Source organism: Crassostrea angulata, chromosome 5 (genome assembly GCF_025612915.1).
Source record: "Crassostrea angulata isolate pt1a10 chromosome 5, ASM2561291v2, whole genome shotgun sequence".
NCBI lineage: Eukaryota > Metazoa > Mollusca > Bivalvia > Ostreida > Ostreidae > Magallana > Magallana angulata.
The window spans coordinates 53878291-53900802 of NC_069115.1; the positions used below are offsets into that span (position 1 = coordinate 53878291).

The 22512-nt window shown below is 35.2% G+C and overlaps 1 protein-coding gene across 3 annotated transcripts; it reads left to right on the forward strand.

The window, feature by feature from the left end:
- Positions 1-16: 16 nt before the first annotated feature.
- Positions 17-20904, forward strand: LOC128184110 (mitogen-activated protein kinase kinase kinase 7-like). 3 transcript variants are annotated; one of them, XM_052853452.1, is made up of 18 exons: positions 18-196; positions 304-486; positions 2250-2295; positions 2749-2887; positions 3169-3293; positions 3660-3788; positions 4002-4132; positions 4535-4604; positions 4867-5036; positions 5263-5461; positions 6825-6902; positions 7843-8187; positions 8658-8728; positions 9748-9807; positions 15775-15830; positions 18435-18528; positions 20049-20119; positions 20296-20904. In XM_052853452.1, the coding sequence occupies exons 1-18, from the start codon at positions 131-133 to the stop codon at positions 20300-20302; spliced, it is 2040 nt and encodes a 679-aa protein (XP_052709412.1). In that variant the 5' UTR covers positions 18-130; the 3' UTR covers positions 20303-20904. The 3 variants fall into 3 exon arrangements, with proteins under 3 accessions (XP_052709414.1, XP_052709412.1, XP_052709413.1); XM_052853453.1 differs by lacking the exon at positions 6825-6902; XM_052853454.1 differs by lacking the exons at positions 6825-6902; positions 7843-8187 and having other exon boundaries at positions 17-196.
- The last annotated feature ends 1608 nt before the right edge of the window (positions 20905-22512 follow it).

Genomic DNA, 22512 nt, shown 5'->3' on the forward strand with positions numbered 1-22512 from the left:
GTAAACTAAAATAAAGGAGAGTAAACAACAACATTATGAAAGTTGGGGTTATGTGGGGCACCTCCCATGTTTTATATTGTTGTCAGTTGTGTACGTTAAAATGAGCGAAAGGGGATAAAGGACTCAAACAATGGACACCCCACAACCCCATGGGTTCGTGGAAGAAATAAAGTTCCACGAGCTTCAGTGTCATGAGGTATGCAGCACAGATTAAAGAAAACAAACAGTCTGAATTTTCTCCGATTTTGAAACATGGAAAAGTTGATAAAAAAGTTGATGATTTTTACTCTCTGAAAATTTCAGGTAGTTGGAAAGGGTGCTTTTGGGGTTGTGAGTAGAGCAAAGTGGCGAGGAAAAGAGGTTGCTGTGAAATTAATTGAAACAGAATCTGAGAGGAAGGCTTTTACTACAGAGCTGAAACAGCTATCACGAGTTAGTCACCCAAATATTGTGAAATTGTATGGTGCTTGCAAGGAACCTCCAACGGTAAGAGACTCATTAACTGATTAAGAAGTGCGGCGTTAGACCTACACGCCAACATACTTGCACATCTTAAGCAACATGCCGTTGTGTGTTGTTTTTTGACAACTGAAGGTGCAGTTGTACTAACGCAACTTTACCCAGTGGAAGGGGTGATACAATATATGTCTGGTTAATCTAACTTCACTCATTTTACTTTAATACTTAAAGACAATATTGAGAAATTCATTTATGCAAACACATTTACACAATTTGCCACAGTGCTGTCACATAACCAAATATGTCATGAAGCATGCCTTCTTAAAAAGTAAACGTTGGGATTTATAGTCTTGCTCGCAAAGTAAATTGCCTCGCATGACTTCTACATATTACCCCCTTGCGAGACCATTACAGTCCATAGCATTCTCAACTTCCTGGGGAGCATACAAGCAGATCTGCCAAATTATGGCGCTAATGCTTTACATTCACATATCCAGCTCGTCTCATGTGCCAGGTACCCATTTTAACCCCTGGATAGAGAGAGTGCACTATACTCTGTCCCAAGATATTTTGGTTTCACGTTTGGCTTAATTGGTTGATATTTATAAATACCTCAGGATCCAAACGATGTTCATTCAAAAGTATGAAAAATTTCCAAGATTTCTCAGTCAAAACGCCCCTGTTAGCTTTTCAGGTTTCAATACAATGCTAAAAAATGTGATGTCTACGGAGATTTTGCATTGCAGCAAGCCCGGATGATAACGTTGAAATATTGCGCGATGTATTCCGAATGGAGAAAAGATGTAAACATTCCCCATTATAAATCTCCGTAAGGAATCTGTTTTCGTTCCTGTGATTTTTTCCGAGTGAAAGATGATAAATGTGTCAATGAAATTATCTTGGAAAATATCCCTTTCAACTATTTCAATTGCACTTCTTTCACAGGTAAGTGTATTTTTATTAAAAATCGTCCAAACGTGAATCCAAAATATCTTGGGACAGAGTATAGTAGAGTAAAATAAATTGCCCAAGGCTACAATGTTACTGCGTTAGCGATGGACCAGACTCGACCTGGGGCTACCGCGTTCAAATCGGTCAACACTATCAAATGCGCCAACACCTCTTTAAACACCTTCTTAACTTCAAACAATGTACCATTTTTATAAAAATCATTGGATCAAGGCGGAACACATAATTTTACAAAAAATTGAAATTTGCACAGCATTTTGAATTATTTGTGATCAGACCCCACCTAACAGAAAGTAAACCCCAACTAAACCCTGGGTTTACTTTCTGGATTTACCCTGAGTTTACTTCGGGTTTAGAAAAGTGGACCCAGCGTAAACCCAAAGTAAACCCAGAGTGGACAATGGAGTAAACTCCGATCAAAAGTACACCCCTGAAAACAGACGCTTACTGTGTATTCGGAATACACAAGGGACAGGAATTATAGGCAGTAGGATGGTAAGATAAAAGACGGGTCTGCTTCACACTTTAGTGCATACAGTTTACCACAAAAGCAATTTCCAAGTAAACCCAATGTAAACCCTGATTGGACCCAAATTTTCAAAAAGTAAACTCAGAGTAAATCCCAAATAAACCCCAAAAGTAAACCCAGGGTTTAGTTGGCTTTACTCTGGTGTTTGGTTAGGTTTGATTGGGACTGTAGTGTGACAGCTTGAATTTTCTTCAAATTGTAATTCATGATAAAGTACCTGTGTACCAAGTAAAATTTTCGAGGCATACACTTTTTACTTTCTCTTTCATTTCAATTGATATGTCTTTAATAGGTTTGTCTAGTCATGGAGTATGCGGAGGGTGGATCCTTGTACAATGGTAAGTACCAGATATATGAACTCTAATTTTACTGTAAACCAACTATTATTTTCGACACCATTATTTAGTGATTTACCTGAGTTGAACTGGTTCAAGGCGACAAATTTTCGTTACCAAGCTAACTGTTTTTTATTAGAACTATATGGCAAATACTGGTTCAAGGCAAGAAATATTCGTGACACTGAGGCTCCTGCGAACCTGGCGAAAATTTCTTGAAGTTGGTTTACAGTATTATTAAACTAATGAAGCTTAGTTTACTGTACCTTGGTTATTTTACTGCAAAGTTTCAATTAACAATGATTTCAGCAGGGTTTTGATTTTAACAATATACACAAGAATGAATAAGTGATAATTAATTATACTGATAGATGGTATGAAAGCATTAATTGAAGCTTGCATAAACTTGTGTTAGTGTGTTTTATAAGACTTTCCTAATTGTGTGTTTGACTGTAGTTCTGCATGGAGCCGGTCCTCAGCCTACCTACACAGCTGCCCACGCAATGAGCTGGGCCCTGCAGTGTTCTAAAGGAGTGGAATACCTGCATGGAATGAAACCTAAAGCTCTTATACACAGAGATCTAAAACCTCCCAAGTAAGTTAGTGGAAATAGTACTCACTAGCTAATGGATTTATCATGAAAAATCACATTATTTCCTTTTACTTATTATTATTTTCATACATAGATATAAAATTGCAATAAAAAATCTGAATACATGTACATGAATATTAACTTGAATTGTGCAGTGAAAAGTAGATAGATATGATTTTGACGCTAGAAAATGACAGAGCAAAGAGAATACATTGTTACATGTAGAAGGAGATTTAATAGATAATTGAATCCCACTATTACATCTGATGATCTTCTTATTCCAGTCTGCTGTTGATTATGGGAGGGACTGTCCTAAAGATCTGTGACTTTGGCACGGCCTGTGATATCCAGACGCACATGACAAACAACAAGGGGAGTGCAGCATGGATGGCTCCTGAGGTCTTTGAAGGTGTGCATGCGAAAAACACCATAAGTCTTTTAGGGGTGGGGGGGGGGTTGCAATATGCAAAATTGAAAGAAATCTGTACTGTTTTCTATATTTGCATATGGCAATTTTAAGACTTTGATAGCCCACAAAATTTTTGCGATATGAAAATGATTGTAAAAACAGTTTATCAAGCAATTGAAAAAAGAAGTGAGATACTGTATATTTTATAATTGCGAAATGTATCATTTAAATATGAGAAATATGAGGCAATGAATCACGATATTTAGTGAAATATGCCAGAGTGTGATGATTAAAGCATCACTGTCAGGAGGTTTAATTCTTGCACAAGATATTGTCTGCTAAAAACTTGATTATTTTTGTTTGTAGGCAGCAACTACAGTGAGAAATGTGACGTGTTCAGCTGGGGTATCATTTTCTGGGAGGTCATTACCAGGAGGAAGCCGTTTGACGAGATTGGGGGCCCTGCCTTCAGAATCATGTGGGCTGTTCACAATGGTATGCTCCTCAGTAGACCGTTATCACATGAGACTTAGCACCAGTAACTTCTTCATGTGGCACAACAAACATACTTATTCTGTTTGACACAAAGTTTCCATGTTCTTATTTTACAAGTTATGAGTTGCTTTTTGAGTATAAATCTTGAATGTGAAATTTCTTTTGGAAAAACCAAAACAGAATACTGAACTTTGCCATTGTTATTTTCATAAGGGACCAGACCACCTCTCATAAGGAACCTCCCCAAACCCCTGGAGATCCTGATGACCAGATGTTGGCATGGTAATCCGGCAGAGAGACCTTCTATGGCCGAGGTCTGCAGAATCATGACTTACATGTTCCAGGTAATTAATACAGTTTGTACAAGGTAGTGCCATCTGTACGTATGTGCTCCAAAAATAGAGCTGTCTTTATTTCTGAACATTGCTTCCTCATTCTGATTTTAATTTACAAATACTTGAACTTAATCTTTTGAACCTTAATGAATTCTGGTTGTACTAGTCACCTAAATTACTGTAAATGTACTACATTTGTCTGTGTTTTCAATTTAGCATTTTTGGTGGAAAGTAGATAAATAGGTAATTTCAGAAGTGCACTAAATCAAATCCACACAAACTTGTTGTAAAAACATATTCCCCCAAATATTATACACGCTAAATACGTTTACAGTACACTGCAGTATGTGTAATGATGTGTTTATTCAGTGATTGGTTAAAATATATCTGACTGTTGTCTGTGCTCTATAGTTTTTCAGTGGGGCAGACAAACCTCTAGAGTATCCACCTTGCAGCGAGTCCTCAGATTCGCCAGACTGGAGTAAGTGAATAGATCTAAGTTTAACCAAGCATATTAAATGTCATATTATGGGACCTTTGTTTACAATTTCATGATTGGAAAATTTCTTGTTCATAGATATGAAGTTCAAAAACTATTTTTTTATGAGTTTTATAAAATGGTCGATCGCTAGACAAGTTCCTTTCATCATCATTGTTTTTTGTAATTGGGGCAATATAAAACTATACTTATACTTATGATTGTATACATGTTAGACTTACATATTCTCTCTCTTTTGTTCCAGCTTTCAGTTCACGCCCCAACAGTATGGCCTTTAGTTCCCCTTCCTCCACGTACAACACTTCAGCTCCTGCCTCCGAGTCCAGATCCGACACCCTCATCAATCCGGAGTCATACATGCAGGGGGACCCTCCCCCTATCCCACCCAGAGGCAACCCTCCCCCAGTGGTAGAGGTTCGATTTTTATTGATTATATTTAAGTACAAGTTTTATAATTGTAATACTTCAGTATTCTCGATGTAAATATAAGAGAAGAAAAAATATCATGATACTTTTAGTAGAATTATTTGTACTTGTTAGAAAAAGGAAAATAATAATATTTGCATGAACTTAGTTTTCCTAAAGAGCTGCATATATTTCTTGATGAAGAAGATCAATCTTTGATTTTGTATTTTGATAGTACCTGAACGAGGTAGGTAGGGGTCAGATGAGTGCCCCAGCGTCCTTAGCGGCCAGTCGCGAGAGTCTGGCCGAGGGTCGGGCGGGCACGCCCGTGGAGCAGTACAAGCGATACTCGGCCGATCTCACTCGACTCAGCGAGGGAGACATCCTGACCCAGGGCAGCAATGGGAGTGGCAGCAGCTCGGGCTCTCACAAAGGTAAGCCCCGCGGAAGTACATCGTCAAAATGTGTAATCTCCGTCCAGGTTGTACTCAGATTACCTACGTATAAAGTATATATATTTATATATATTCATGTATACAATGCTTCATGTAATAGTCTGAAGACAGTTTTCAGCATCTGTACACACACCATAACAGCTTCTAAGTATCTCTGCAATCATTTGTACGGTATTTGTATTCAAGTATATAGATATGTATGAATATTAATCAAGAAATTTACCACAGTATATTCAGACAAAGATCATCTCTAATACTCATATTGTGTTGAGATAATGAAAAAAAATGATCTTGGTAATTATTACTGATACAGTATGAAAGACAACTCATAAGTAAACATGTACAATGTGTCATACATGTTATTGAATAGGTGAGGTATTACTATACAGTAATCAAAACCCCTGTTTGATAGAATATGCAGTCAATAATTGTTAGGTTTTGAAGTACATGTACATGGTGAAAATACATCTACATTGTAATACTGATCAGGTAAAAAAAAATGATAATACTAGTGAATTAAATGAAAGGTTTGTAATTATGGTAGGTTAATGGATTGATGTTAGTATGCTTCAAGTATGAACTGTTGATGAATAGAGCGAACAAAGAAAAATATTTTAGTAAAATTGAAAAAGATAAAATGATATTTTAATAGGCTTTGTTTTATTTATTGTTGAATGCAAGATTTTGTGTGTGTGCTCCATTGTTGCATTTTGTTAAAGTATTAACATTTTGAGATATATATTCTGTTCACTTTGAGTTTTTGTTCTGAAACTAAGTTACTTTTGAAAAGAAAAATAGTGAGTGCCCTACCTTTATCTCTATTGCATGCACAGTAGTGTAATTCAGAATTAATCTTCATGATGAAATGCATTAATGAAGATTATTCAGACAGAATTCTTTAACCAGCTAGATAATAAAACAAGACAATTAAATATATACACAGAAACAGAAGTTTAACTTATGTATACATTGACGAATGAAATTAAGATAAAAAATGGAAGTGGAAATAAAATATGCACAAAATGTAGTTAAATAACATATTTCATTTGAATGAAAATTATATTTTGTAAAATAATGAAAGACAAAAGTAGCTGACAATACTGTATATAAGTTAAATAACATATGTTATTAAATTTTAGAATGAAATAAAGTATTATAAAAAGGTAGTCATTAATGAATAAGACAAAATTAATTGCAAAAATATTATTTCTTCTGTTTTATATCTTACTGGTAATGAAATTGAAGTGATTTTCAGACTCATTTTTGGACAAAAGAAATGAGTTACGTGTAGTTAGGCTGTAAGAGTTGAGTCCCCTGAGTTGACCTTGTTGTTGTTTGTTAGGACATCGTAGAACAGGATCACATGGCACTTACATATTGTTTTCTGGCGGGACTCCCCTCCATAACGCCACCATCACAGGTGAGAGTATTTTGTCCATTTCCTTCGGCTTGTTTATGTAGATCAGGGACCCAGGACAACCAAATGTAATACGTCAAGAAATATATACCAAATTTTCCAATCACACCTTGATATTTTTTTTCAAAATCTGCTTTCATTGTTAAAGAAATGAACTTATGACCAGCTTTTATTTCATAATGAAAAAAAAAAGTCAGAAATACACAACTCATATTTCACTTGCATGTTAAAGGTGACGGGAAAATATCAACATTTACCCATATTCCCTTAAAATGTTTATAATTTAAAATATGTATAACATACTGCACTTAATATCTTCACTGCATGATTTCAAGTAAATGTAGAAACAAACTTTGTTTTTACATGTAGTACCTTGGTTTTAAGTTGATGGGTTTTTAAAATTTTTGTCAAATTTCATAATTTCAGGTTAATAGTAGGTAGATGTTTTACCATATATATTGGATGACTCAATATGAGATTTTCTTTTGTTATCTCTGCCATTATACAATTACACAACATATTTAAATTCTCTTTCAGTCTGAGAACTGTAAAGTCAGTTTAGAGTTTGTTAGCATGCTGCATGTTGCTCTTTATTGGAGTTACTTTTCTTTTGTTGAATGTTTTTTCTAAGCATTGAATTGCTCTTACTTTGACAATGTTTTTATTGAGATATTTAGTCCTTTTGAAATTAACAATGTTCTTATCAGCAGCATCAGTTCTTGATAAACAGTTAGACGTTCACTTCATTAGTAGTTTGCAACTTATAACATAGAAATGTTTGATAGTTTTAATGTTTTATAATTAGAAAAAAAATAACAATAAATGAACAGGAACAAAAAAACCCTGTTAAAAAAGAAAAATTATGTCCATTGGATATAGAGGGGTTAAATATCTCAAGCATCTCATAACATTCCCCCACCCAATGACTCGCTCCCATTCACAGGGCGATCTCACCGCCGTGGAGGCTCGGACGAAGTGACCCAGATCCGGCTCGGGCTGTCCAGCTCCCCCGTCTTTGTCAATGTAAACCCTTCCCATCAGCCCTTTGTCACCTCCCCTAGCAACATTCCGCACGTCAACACTTTCCCCGGAACGCTTCACTCCCCCAGCCACGAAAACACAATCCCTCAGCGGTCTATCTCGCACACTCCGCCAGAGGCCGAGCGAGTCACGAACATCGGGCCGAGACATCAGTCATGGACGGCTGAGATGGGGATCCTTCCCCTGTTGCCCACCAATGGCCAGCAGCCATCCAATTCTACAGCAAACGACTTTCAGCATAGTACAGGTTTGTGTGTGTTAGATACAAGAATATAAAGTTTGACTATGGCCCTCTTGACCATTATGAAATGCTGTGAAAGCAGAGAAACTCATCTTTGAAAAAAACTTCAGAGCAAAGCTTTCAGACAGTTTGCATTCATGTAGTAATTGCCTACTGTGAGTTTGTGATGCCCTTTATTTTTTTTTCTTAATGTTGTATGTTTGATAAAGCATGCAGACCTAGGTTTGGAATGACTTTGTTAGTGTAATTCTGTAGACCATCTGACAATATGTACAATAATAGCACTGTTGCTGTCATGTCAGTGTAAATGTCTCTTCATGGGAAGGAGACAATTTAGTACGGTACATGTAACTTAGTGTTCTTGAACTATAAATAGTCTTAATTTGTGCATACTAGATGTATATGTGTATGAGAGAGAAAAAGAGAGAGAGAGAGAGAGAGCAAACAAACTGATCTTTCTCTTATTATGCTTGCAGGAACTGGTCTGTCTAATACAGATGCCTTTGCAATGAGTCTGGTTCTACAGTCTCTGGATCACCAGCTTCAGGTAATTAGTCATGCCTCTCTGTCCATTGCTCTGTTATCCAATGCTTAGTTGTGAAAAACAAAACTGAGCTTTATTGTTGATTGATAACCCTGGCCAAAGAAACCCTAATGAAATACATGTATTCCATATATAGTGGTGAAAGTACAAATGCATCCCAACAAAGATGCTTGCATTGATAAGTAAGACACTAAAAGTTGTTTGTTTTGAAGGCCTTGGATAGTGTCATGTTTACAAAGCAATTAAACCAATCAAACAGATATGAATAATTTTATTGCAATGTTTCTGGAATACCAAGCACTACCAAATATTTATCCTTATGTTAGTGATCTTCAGATATTTATCTTTAATTTGCCGATCCTTTCCTCTAATTGTTGAAGTTGTTAATTTCTTGCCTCATGGAACACACCAATCAAATTTTCTGTTGCGGGTTGTGAGATAACACGCCCCCACAGTGCATGGTGCCCGGGGCTTCAGACTTGATAATCAGCAGAGACAAGACCTCATCCTTCACTGCTGAATTCCCTTATGTAGATTTTTTTTCGGTAACAAGCTGATCTTAGTCAAACTATGTTTTTTTTTTTTTCAAATGTTGAATAATAACACATTTTTTTTCCTCGAAGGAAGGGGTTGAGTAATGCAAACTCTATAGGATGTTAGCAACTCTCTCTAGAACAAGTTTAGTGGAAGACTGATGTCTAAACAGATGTCAGGATTCCCGTTATCTGTATTAATCATGTTCAAACAAGAAATCATTGCTTTTTAAGCGGCCCCTGCAAGCTATCAATTCTTTTAGAAAATTAGCTCTGTTTTCCTGACTAGCAGAGAAGAAAATGGATGGACAATTAAACACAAATGACTTTCTCTTTTCAAATATTTCAAACTTATGTATTATGTTAATTTTGTAAAAAATGAAGACTTTAAAAAGATAAGACAATCACTGTATTTTGTCAACTCAGTCCCTAAAATGTTAACATGTTTGATTTGGGTAGAGTTAAATATTTGTGTGTATTTTGTTGTAGCCACTAGCTCCCTGTCCCACCAGTGTGGAATCTATGGAGATTTTCCAACAACACTGCAAGGTAAGTAACTAGACAGGTACACAGTTTATGCCTGGTAATGCATGGAAATACCTTTAAAATAATGGTAATAAATACTAATAATGGTCAAGGATTACAAACTAGGGGAGATAAGTGAGGATTCATTTATTGAATGAAAATTCAAGGTGGGTATTTAAGTGAATTGAGTTCACGGGCAATGGCTTTACATACTGTGGAATCATTAGATTTCATGATGGCTTAATTTTCTTGGAATTCGTGGGTACCTCTCATCAACAAATTAACATCCTTAACGAATAAAGTAAATTAGGGTAATTAAGTTATATTTCTTTCTTCAGGTATCAGAGAATACACAAACCCTGTAAACTTTAAGCCATTCAGGAAATTTGGCCTCCACGAATTTTAATGATTTCACAGTATATGCCCTTTTTTTGCCTTTAGAAGACTAGACGGACAGGACCTTTATCTACTCTTGTTCTACTTGAAGAGAAGTAACCTGATATGGGTGGGTGATAGTACATACAAGTGGTAATGTTCTTAGTAACAGAAATACATGTACAAAGTACCTTCTATATAGAGAAAAAATTGACTATGAGACAGTAGTGTAGTGGTACTAGCTGCATTGTGCAACAAAGGCAACTTGTAGGAAAAATACACATACAAACATGAAGATTAAAGCTGTTCTGTATTCAATATATCAAGAAGACAGAAGTCCGTCTTGAATTGACTTTGATGCTTTTTAGTTTCTGATAGATTCTGATTACGCAGTGTAATGGAGAGGATGAATTTCCATTCACAAGCCCTAGAAGGAGTGAACTTTGATTGTATAATGGGGATTATCTATTTTATGTCGACACATGGCCAATCAATAGTCATTACAGCACCCCTAGAGAGGAACATCTCTTTTCAAACTCTGAAGACAGAGATGAATTTGTTGTGTTGTTCTATCTGGTCCCATCAAGCCTGTACTTTACCTTACATCAGAGACCGACTCGTCTCCAAATGAGAGTTTATGGCTTGTGTATCGCTTGTGTATCGCCATCTCGAATTGAAATATCAGAGAGAGAAGTTATATTCCATGTCTGAGCCACTTGTGCTCACAGACAAGGGAAATCAGTCCACTTTAGGTTAGATTCTTCAACATTTATTCAAGGTCAACTGTAAATATGTCAATTGTATTAGCAGCTGTATTCATCAAGTATAGGGAAGTGCAACTTCTTCATCCAGTGTGAAGTAGACACTAAGAGTACCATTAGCTCCTTATTTCAGCCTTTTTTGTCTGTTTTACCTCTTTTTTAAAAACAAAAGTATCAAGTAAGCCATCTTAGTTATTAGTTAGATATAATTATATCCATTAAATAAATTTCACGATGTCAAACAAAGGACTTTGTGCGGTATTATGCATTTTTTGCCCCAAAAATAAAAGTTTTATAAAAAGCTTTAAAAATAAGGTGGAAGATAGTTGAAATCATATTGAAAAAAAATGTAAAAGGTTTTCACCAGTGACGTCATAGTGTACAAATGACGTCATGAAGTTTGTCTTATTTTGATAAATTGGTGTTTTGTAGCAAAATATGGGTGTTTTCCGATGGTTTTTCGACTGGGAAACATCGAGCGCAGGCTTGCTCAAGTACCATATTTTATTATAATGTGGAAAATTATATGAAGAAAAATATATGTTAAAATCGTACTTGAGCAGTCCTGCGCTCTATACGTCAGAATGCAAAATATAAAGAAAAAATGAGAAGATTTTCATTTATTTGCAAAATTGTGGGAATTGGGTCATTTAGGTGATGTCATAGATAAACAGTGATAAAGAAATGATTACTAAAATCAAGATTAAAGTGATAGGCATCCTCTGTACAATGATTTATGAAGATATGATTTTTATACGATACTATTTAAAAATTGACTGAATTTTGGGGCAGATATTTGACCATACCGCACATAGTCCTTTCCACTTTAAATAAATTTCATGATGTCAAAAAATTTCATACATCCGTTGTAGTTGCAACATGAGGTATTCCAAACAACCATTTTCTGCTATCAATTTTCAGTCTTGTTTAATACCCTTCTTTAGGGTAAAGTAATTACAGTTAAAACAGTGATTAGTGAAATTAAGATTAATCGATTTGTGTCAATAGGAAGAATAAGATTTTGAATATGAGTTTGGAGGATCCTCATGGGCTGGTCTACTCCTACCATTGGAACCCCCGTCATACCCATCTCTATACCGGGTATCAACACATACACAATGTTGATTGCAATTTTACGTATGGGAAGAATATAATGAATGAAAGAGAAATAACAATTTAAAGAAAAAGATATAAAATACAAACAATATAGTTTAGAAAAAGATTTAATGCTACATTGATTTGAACTAACAACGCTTTATGGACAAACACGTCACCGCCGAACTGGTTTCAAGAATTTGGTAGACACAGGCACTTCCCAAATATTGGAACAGTCGATCATTTCTTGGGATGGGTCAGCGATAAAAACCAGTAATGGTGTGGAGAAAATAGATTTAGAGCGACTTCCAATCGACTGATTCGTAACATAAGACTTACTGGGTATGTGTTTACGGCCAGACAGTCTAGCAAGCTGTTCGCCAACACGAGTGTCAAGCCATATATACCAGTATACCGGTATGTGTATATGGTCCACGCGAGGTACACGTATATAGAATGTCTCTACTTATAGCTCACCTTTTCGGTGTAAAACAAGTTATATAATGATTGAAACTAGCTCTGAAATTATATAGAAATTACACAGATTATATGATGACAAAAAGATGATATAAATGGCGCATTTTTAAACAGGAACCAATGCAGATTTTTGTGATTAGCCAAATACTAGTATGTATCCTTCGTTAATCATTAAATAACCGAGATTCAGAAAACTGGTCTATAAATTGTTGCAGACGCTATCGTGAAAATGTTACTATTAAAGCGCTGAAAAAAGCTCGCCCTTTCTTCTTTCATATAAATGCCAAATATGTGACAAATTATAAATAGTTACACAAACAAATATACATGGAAATAGGCAGTAATTACACATGATTCAAACAAATCAGGTTCTGTTTATTGAGAAATTGAAAGTGGTCCCAAATTCAAGTATATTGGAGTTGCACATGCAAGATGTATGCAACCTTATCGTGTATGTTTTTGAATGCAGAAACCATATCTCCATTTCTACCCACGAATAGAGTTTTAAAAGGACAAAGGATTTTTTAAGACAGAGGAAAGCTTTACTATGGCGACAAGTGTTCCCGATGGGTCGCGGAGAAATCCTGCTAATTGCAACAATAAGAGAGTGTATTGGAATGGAATTCCTCGGAGAGAATGCTATCCTCGAATTTAATGCCGTGGGTTTACACTGGTTTTAGATCTTTCTTGCATTTTCAATCCTGTCAGAAACTCTCAGACGTGTCAAACGAGGAAGTTATCAAATTTAATTTTGTACAACAAAGGATTTCCCCCGAGGGCTTCCGAGTAGTGATGCTCGCGGTATCCATTAAGGATCTGTTGTCTTTAAATGTCGGCAAATAGATGATTTTAGTCTTAAACTTGAAATCAATAGCGTTGATAGGATTATGGAGTAATGATTCGGTTTCAAATATCTTACTTCATTGATGGAAAAAAAAGAGAAGTCGTAACAGCAAACGATCAATAGTGAATTACAATACCATTAACGGCAAATTTAAAAGTCGTAAAAAATTTCGTGACCCTGCTTTGAAAAAAAAACCTTCATGAAACTGAAGAAAAATGAAAAAGGACGTATACTTAGTAAGAGAGACTGCAAATTGCTAGAATTATCTTAAAGTTTTGTATGTAATATTGATGTTGATGTCGTTGTGGGGTTTTTGGTTATAAATGAGCGAAATGATGATTGATGTTTAATATGACCATTGCTTTATAGTTTATTATATCCTGTACCATTGAATAAAGACGATTTCCTAAAACACAGTGGTCATATTTAGTGATTATTGATTTATACTTTATATCATGTTTATTGTTTAAGGCCCCTAATGTAAATCTGAAACTCTTTGATGGCATGATGGGATCGGCTCTAACTGCATTGCATCGTTTCCTGGCAAGGTCTTGTGATCCGCGCCGCATATGAAACGAAGGAGAGGCGCGGATCACAAACTTTTGCTAGCAAGGATGGCCGCCCTTTGATCATCGTCGGAAACCCACGACCATGAGCATAAGCTTACTGACCGTAAACCTACTCATTAAACTGTTCTTGTTTTTATGAATAATTCATGATGTATTCCGATTGGTTCCTTTACACTTTTGTGAAGGAAAACTAATCAATTGCGGTAATGCTTACGTAAGCATCTATCAGCATGTTTTTATAACCGGATCTTTTGTTTTTGTATCTCTTAAAAATAAAGATTATAGGTTTCTCATTGGTGGACTGGGAATAATGAGTATTCTCAAAAAACGAGAAAGATTCCATGGGTTGGCCTACGGTCAGTAAGCAAATTTGAGATTGGCGACGGGTTGCCGACGATACCTTTTGATCAACGAGGGATATTTATCGAGCCAAATCAAACTGGAATTCGAGACCTCGGTTTTCATGTTCTCACCCTTTCCTCTAAAATAAAAAAGTGCAACCTTTTCCGCTGATGCAGACACCAAAGTTATTTACTGTTGTAGTGGTCAGCAATCGAACCATCGACCTTTTGCTTACCGGGGAAATTACTCCGTTTAAACTTCTTAGTTTGTCTTACGTGAAGTTTGCTTTTTCTATTTACTGATTTGACGAACCAAAAGAAAAACCAGACAAACCTCCCCCCCCCCCCCAAAAAAAAAACAAAAAACAAAAAAACCAAAAAACAACGTCCCCTAAAAAAACAACAAAGAAGAAACAAGCAAAAGGAAAAACTGCATGGTAGTATTGAGAACCGCAGAACTTATCTTAGGAGAGCATTTAATAATTTGACAATGTTAGCCTAAGTTGTTGCTTTCAACCAGACTATTATTGGTAATTTAGATATGTTTATATAATTATTGCAAATCTAATGAAATTAAATTGTGTAACAGTAAAAGTGATATTTTGTTACCATGTTAATCCAACTTGCTTTTAAAATTCTACTTTGGATTTGTGTCAGTGATGAATCAAGTAACTCAAAGTTTCGGGTTAAACAGGTGTCCGGCTAGACAGGTCTCGTCATACCTTTGGGAAATACAAATGATTACGACCTTTATTTGTCGGGACAAAGATATAAAACAGAAGACAGATAGGTCTTAAGAATTACAAATTGTAAAAAGACTCGTCTCGGGAAAACCAAATATGTGCATCAATTTCAAAAATGCCAGAAGAATAATGCTCAAATTATCTTCCATTTCTCAACCCCAGAACCTCACTAGATTGATCTGTGCTCGCATCTGTAGTGAGGGCTGGCTAAGTGTTCTTCCAAAAGTAGCAATTAGAGCGGCGTTTTGGCCGTTAGCCGTTAAGCGGCGGCAAAGAATGTTTTAGTCACCAAAAGCGGCCTGGATCGTCTTATAATGAAGCAAGACACCACACCAATCTGACAAATATTTATAATAATTGTACATACTTGAGCAGGAGAATAGGATGGTGAAGTGGCATTAGGATATAATTGTAGCATCGAGCTTCAGGGAATCCTCATAATTGATTGGACAAGATTCGGGATTCTGGTCAAACCGTGAAATGGCCCAATCGATGCCTCTTAGATTAACACTCTTTACGGAACACAAATAGTCATGTCGCGAACAGATTTGGGAAGTAATAGAATGGAAATGAACTTCTTCTCCGTTATGGGCAATGCTTTCCCTCTTTGATACCCAAGTGATTACATGTTTTGTTAGAAATGATTGGTCCATTTGACTCTGTTTGCAGTATGTATCAAAATATTGAATAAAGTCACGGCAATTCTCACAAAGGCGATTCCTGCATTAAATATTATTTTATATTTGTATTTTCCGATTTACATGCAGCTTTTATCTTCTATTGCAGTTGGCGGAAGAATACCTTAAAGTTCAGACCGAGCTTTCACTACTAGTGCAGAGAAAGTACGTATCAAAATATACTAGAATACCAAATATACGTTCATTAATTTAGTATTATTTCCATGAAATACAATCATGCAATATCTGGAATGAAATATTATTTTAATTTTTGACGTGTAACCTGCAGTTTTTGATGAATTTAAAATTTTAAAGTTATTTGAGTCGAGGCTTACTTCGTAGACACAATTAATTCCAAGGTAGCCCCCCCCCCCCCACCTCCCCCCCCCCCCCCCCCCCCCAAAAAAATGTTCATATATTCCCTTCATGTTCGATAGTTGACTGTCTTATAAATCAGTTCATATATTGCCACAATAACAAAACATGCATGATTTCCTTTAGAACTAGAACTGGCGTGAGTTTAGACATTGCGATTTGAATAGCCTGTTATCGTCATGACAGACCCGCTATTAAATTTCACGGTTTTACAAAGAGGAAAGGGATATTTTTTTTTTTAATTGTCGACAATTGTAATTCTTCTTTCTGTTGATTGGACATGAATCATATCTCTGATTACAGAGATACCAACTGCCTTGTCAGGCTCTGCAGATTCATTAATGATGACGCCCCCTCCACTACGTAGCATTCTTCAGGAAAAAATTAAACCTGGGTTAAATTAACAGTCGATTTGCATTTAAGAGTTATTTTTCCAACAAGCGCTCCTTGATATTTTTAGAACATTTTGATTTAAAGAATAGGAGATCTGGATAAAGGATAAAGAAGAGTTTGAAATGCCTGTTACATTTACAGGATATCTGATGATGTTTGCTGTTCTGTAACTTATTGATAAAACAAAAACAAAAAATTAAAGTTTCTGTGAAATCACGCCATTCCACGTCATATAAGTAGATAGTTATATATCATACTGTTTTACTTTTTTTTAATTTCAATTAGAATTTGTAATTGAATTATTCTACTACAGCCCCCATGTTTTATTGTAGTACTCTGTCACAAATCATTGGGAATAACCGACACAGTCAATAAGAGACCCTCTAAACTTATTTGATTTGTACTTTGAATTCGATTAACCAACAAAAACGTACAATTGTCGAGATCTGATGCGGTGATTTCCAGTAAAAGATTGACACTGGGTCGACTTCCATCTAGCGGTAAGAAACATACGACCGCCGATATATACACAGTTTATACGTCGACGTCTGAGGAGCTCCACGGAGATACAGCAAAACGTGAAGTAAACGAACGATTGATTGCCTAATTCTGATCCAGAGTAATTTGGCTGGGGGGTTCCCAGGAGTATATAGCGGGGACGTGGATACTTATTAAGCTGTTTTACTGCTGAGAAAGTAAAATACTGAACAAGTATAACCGAGTTTGTGTTTCACGTATTGGGGCCCTTTTTTGGCTGCCGTTCAGTTCATTGCAAACAAAAAGGTTAACTTTTTGGCCATTCACAAATAATGATCTGCCAAGTTATTGATGACGTTTTGCTACATGACTATATTTTCCTTTTAAGGTGTAATTTTTACAGTCGAAATATTGAAAATTCTCGAATGCAGCAGATCATTCATGACGTGGTGGAAGTGTTTTTGCGTGTTGCATGTTAAAGACCAAACAGCAGGAAATCCGAGTTCAATAGTTGGTGCCAGTCAAATAAATGGTCGCCATATCTGTATTTTTATCTCGTGTATCAAACTCGGTGTTCCTAAAATAGCGTCTAAAATTGTCGTCTACCGACCACCTATTAACATTCCAGAATTTGGTGAAGCAAAGGCCATATTTTCATAACTAGTTTGGTAATGATTAGTGTACAAGATGATGACTGTGAGTTGAATTCTCCGAGAGCAATTTGAGCGTCTTTTCAAATTATCCTAAATTGGCTTTGAAGCAAGTGCCCCGTGTAACGTTAGCTTCTTTAGGCATATTTCTCACGGAGAGAGGAAATAAATGTCTTTTTGTGTGAGTACAATCCAATAGTTGAGGAGACACGTGATTTATTGGACCATAACTATGACTGCCGGCCATCTTTGAGGAATGAAGTTGAGCTTCAATATATTAACCCCACTGATTGAGTTCTTTCTTTATTCATTTTGTGTGCTGCTCTGACATTTCATTACCATTCGTCATAAATAAGAAGCGTAAAGATTATGATTTTATATCGAAATAAATAATTTCTATCCAATAAAAAGATCAGATTTACAAGGGAAAGGTGGCTGACCCCTTTCTTTGGGAACGCTAAATTGATAATAACCCAAGTAAAGAGAACAAATAGAATAGCCACTTTCAGAATTGAAACAAACACAGTTTAAGAATCATATCCATACCTCCATACCGTACACTGCACACCTCTTTAATGTATTCTGGTGTGTATGGGGGGGGGGGGGGGGGGGGGGTCGTGATGTTAAACTAAAACTGCAATCAACTTTATTATTCTAACCATACTAAGATGAATAAATAAAAACGAACTTAATTCGAATCTACTAGTATGTTCCACAACGAAATGATTTTTCTTACCAGGTTTATTTTTTAAGACAAAAAAAAATTATAATGTAAATTCTTTTAAAACTTTTAGAATCATATTTTGTTAATTTTGTTTTTGTTGCTTTCATAAGTATGTTTACTTACCGATATGTATGATTTTGTTTTTTGTAGGAATGACTTGATAAAAGAGTTTGAACAAGATGAACACAATCAAATGTGTAGTACCCGTTTGGCGGAGGAGTTCAAACAACTGAGGGAGGAAAACGTACGTATTGATACCGTTTATAATACATGTACATGTATATTTAATGAGACTATGCGTTTAGAGAAATATTTTGGGTTTGAAGTCTTCGTTGATTTCGCAATATTTATGTTAAAGGTGTACTAAAAATATGTAGTATGAACGCAGATATAGCAATATCGTGGACATAGCAAAGTTTTATGCCGATCAAGGCAAAATTTAAAACACCCTGTATATTGTCATTTTTGCAGATATAACGCAACTTACAATCCTTAAATTATTTTACGAATGCAACGAATAGACAGAATAAAACGTAAAGGATAGATAATACTTCCAGAATTAGTATCTATTTCGATGTATATTAAAAAATCAAATTTATAATTCAATGATTTAAGTTTTGCAATGTCATTGTAGGTTTTATTTTGAATTAAAAATGCATAGTGAGGAAAACGTAGCCTATAATATGAATTTGCTATACTTTTTATTAAGGGTTTGTAAAATGGATATAATGAGCTGCGCAAATGGAAAAACAAATTACGTAAATAGATAAATATATCAACAGGTCTACATAGTACAGGTCTTCACTATAACAGGGTTGACTGTAATCATTTAAAAATAAAATAACTTCGAATTACCAAAAATGTATGAGAAAAAATATCCTACAGATAATTTGTCACGAGATTTTGTTTTATTGTGAGAAAGACATTAAAAAAAGATAAATATCAAATATGATAAAAAGTATGGACAATTGAAACTTGATCAATACACTTTATGATTTTAATGTTCCTTGTTCTGTAATAAAACGGCATCTTCTGTGACGTATATGGGTTGATAATGTGATTGCAACAAATGTAAAACCGTTACAAAAACAATTTAGCTCTAAAATGTGTGGTTATCGTAAACTAAAAAAAAATGCGGATGTCAAAATATCGGCTTTTATAACGCTTCAGGAAAAATTATATAAACTAGTGCACGGGGGTTATTCGTTTCTGAAATCCCATGCAAGGATCGTCTGTCCCTATTAAGAAAACGCTGCACTTTTCCATCCTGGAGAGCCCCCTGTTTTCCTGCCAGAAGAGTTTGTACTCGTCTAACCCTGCCCCTTTCTCACATATATCTAGTCATCTAAATCCTCCTGGATTTTCTTTGTCATATCTTTTACTATCATCAACCGTTTGATGCCAGAATTGAACGACTCTGTGTAATTTCTCGTATTAATAAGCGTTCGATATTTTGATATTCTCGACTTATAATGTACAATTATTGGACAGAAGCGAATTTCCATCTAATATTGTTTTTGTCCCTTATTTAAAAACTGAAAAAACGTCTAGTATCAATGATCAGCATTTTTGAGGCATCCAGCATACAGGATTTTATATTTTCTTTAAAGAATAGGGAACATTTACCTTGAGCTACAGAAGTTTGTGAATGAAATTAGAAATAAGATCCACATTTTGAATTTTGAGTTTTTAACAATTCACATAAGGAAATTATGTCATGAAGAAGATAATTTAATGACCTATGCTTAATATTTCATTTTTTAGGAGAGTCTCACCTTGCTTCACAAAAATCTGAACCAACAGGTGGATCAAATTAGACACGAGCAACAGAAAAGGTCAGAATTCAAGTTTACATCGATTATAATTAATTTGGAAAAAAAAACCATGCCGAGTAAAAGAACAAGCACAAAAAAACCATAGCCCTTTTTCATACTCTATTGCCTGTTTGTTTTCCTCCGTGCGATATGAGTCTTATTTATACTGGTTAATTCATAGATGTTTTTTTTTCTAGACGCTGACACAACTGTAATTTGAAAAAAGGTGTTCTTTGATCTCACGTCATGTTTGATGACGTCATATATGTTGCCAACGACTACGTTACTCGAAAACTGTGAATGGGAAATGTTACAGCTTTTATAATATTTAAGAAAACTACAATAGTTTAGCCTTATGTTTATTTGATAAACAAATGTATTAAATATTGTGAAGTGAGAAATGTTGGTTTTTAAAGCTCTTTGAAAAATTTTATTACTTAAGCTTGTTCTTAGTGTTTTAGAAAACTACAAGTCTTTGAAGACAATCTTGCTTTTTTCTAGCTTACTGAAATATTATTGTACCTTTATATTGTATAAATCTATGCACAAATAAGGGCAAATGTGTGGCCAGTGTTACTGTTAAAATGGAATAAATTTATTGTTTTTCAAGGTACATTCAAAGGTTGTAAGTTTTGAGGGGAAAACTATTTTTGTAGCTGTTACAGTTTAAAACGCCATTTTTAATTTTTTAATCTTGTTAACAAGCGAAGAGTTGATTGTCTGCTTGGAAAGACAATAAAAGCTGTATGACCATGTGCAATGTAAACAATATTTCATAGCCTTATAAAATAAAATTTTTAAAAAGATGGGTTTTTACTTTTATGGCTTTTTTTCCAGTGGGATTGTCTTTTGTCAGCAAAACTCAATTATCTTTTAAAAACAAATTTTTAAGGCATTTTCTTCATTTAAAGGAAGCTTGTTTTCCGATAAGCATTAGCGCCACTCCAATGGTTTTTCATGATGACTTTAGTGCCCTGGGATTGACCACTAAACAGGACGTCGTCTGCTGTGTGTTAATTTGGAATTTATTGACCTCTGTAACAGTTTTTCTACGACGAACTTGAATTCAGGTGGGTATTCGAGAATTCCGTAATTGAATGCTGGGAAAATATATGGCCAAAAGGTGATAAAATATGCAGCTCTTCCTGAAATCTCATTGTTTTTTCTAAATTAAGTTCAATGACTTACTTCTAAATATTCATTGGAAGGGATGGACATTTCTATTTCAGTAAATATGCGAGGATGTACTTATACGGTAGATGGCGAAATTAACTGCATGGGTTTGAGTTCAGTGACTAGAAATCCTGATGCACTCCCTAAAATCCTTCTATAGTATGATGATGAAAGATCCTGGTGCAATCTCTAAAACTCAGAATGTCTCTCTTCTGTAGTATAATTATTCGATACTGCACTAAATCAATGAGTGTGCAATACATTGACGCTGCTATCAACTTGATCTTGTGCAAAAAATAAGCCATTTAATACAGTTTCCCCAATTACAGCGCTTTAATAAGAGATTAACACAGTGACGGAGACCAGGAATCGGTTTCATTTGTTGGGAAATTACGTCCTTATTGCATTTTCATTTTGATCGTTTGTTTCATCAATGGGATGTTGTAAGAATCGTTTTTTGAGAATTTTGGGTACCAGTGGGAGTTCTCATGGCTACATCAAGGATTTTTAATTTTCAGCAGATAGCCATACGCATAAAAACTACCTTTACTCCGACCTGTTCAACAGAATTAATGGCAAAATGACGCAGAATGGAATCGCTTCGTTTATAAATGCCGAAGAAAGGTTCGATTCTAGTCTGAGACACAACTCGTGTCAATACGATTAGTACTATTCGATCAGGTTTCTGAATCGAATCAAATGATTTCGAGTTGACATATAAAAAACAAGATATATTAGACCGGTTAATGGAGGAGTACCAAGTTATATTGTTCTTAAGTAGCAAATATTGCAATTCCTTGAATTTCTGAGATTTAATGATAATTGCGCATGTAATTACGGTTTCCATCAGACGGTTGTCCTCAAAATATCTTCATCACAAAAGTTGGCATTATGGTATCCTTATTTTTTGATTATCCAAAATACATTTTGCATGAAGGAGACTGGATGGTCAATAAATATACTCGATTAAAACCATCTCCTAAACTATCATAACTAAAAAACTAATCTAAATGTTTCAGCTTCAAACTTGTGAGTGAAAACATAGCTATTCTTTCTGAAAGGTCTACCATTGGAAATGGAAAAAATAAAGAAAACAGCCCTTTGAATTGTAGTTGATGTACAAGACAAGTAAATGGTTAGATAAAAATTAAATTCGACTAGACAAAAGCAAGATTAGAACATGAGTATTAAACAGCGTTGCCAACGTTAGGAAATTAAAACTTAATTAGAAAGTAAAAAGA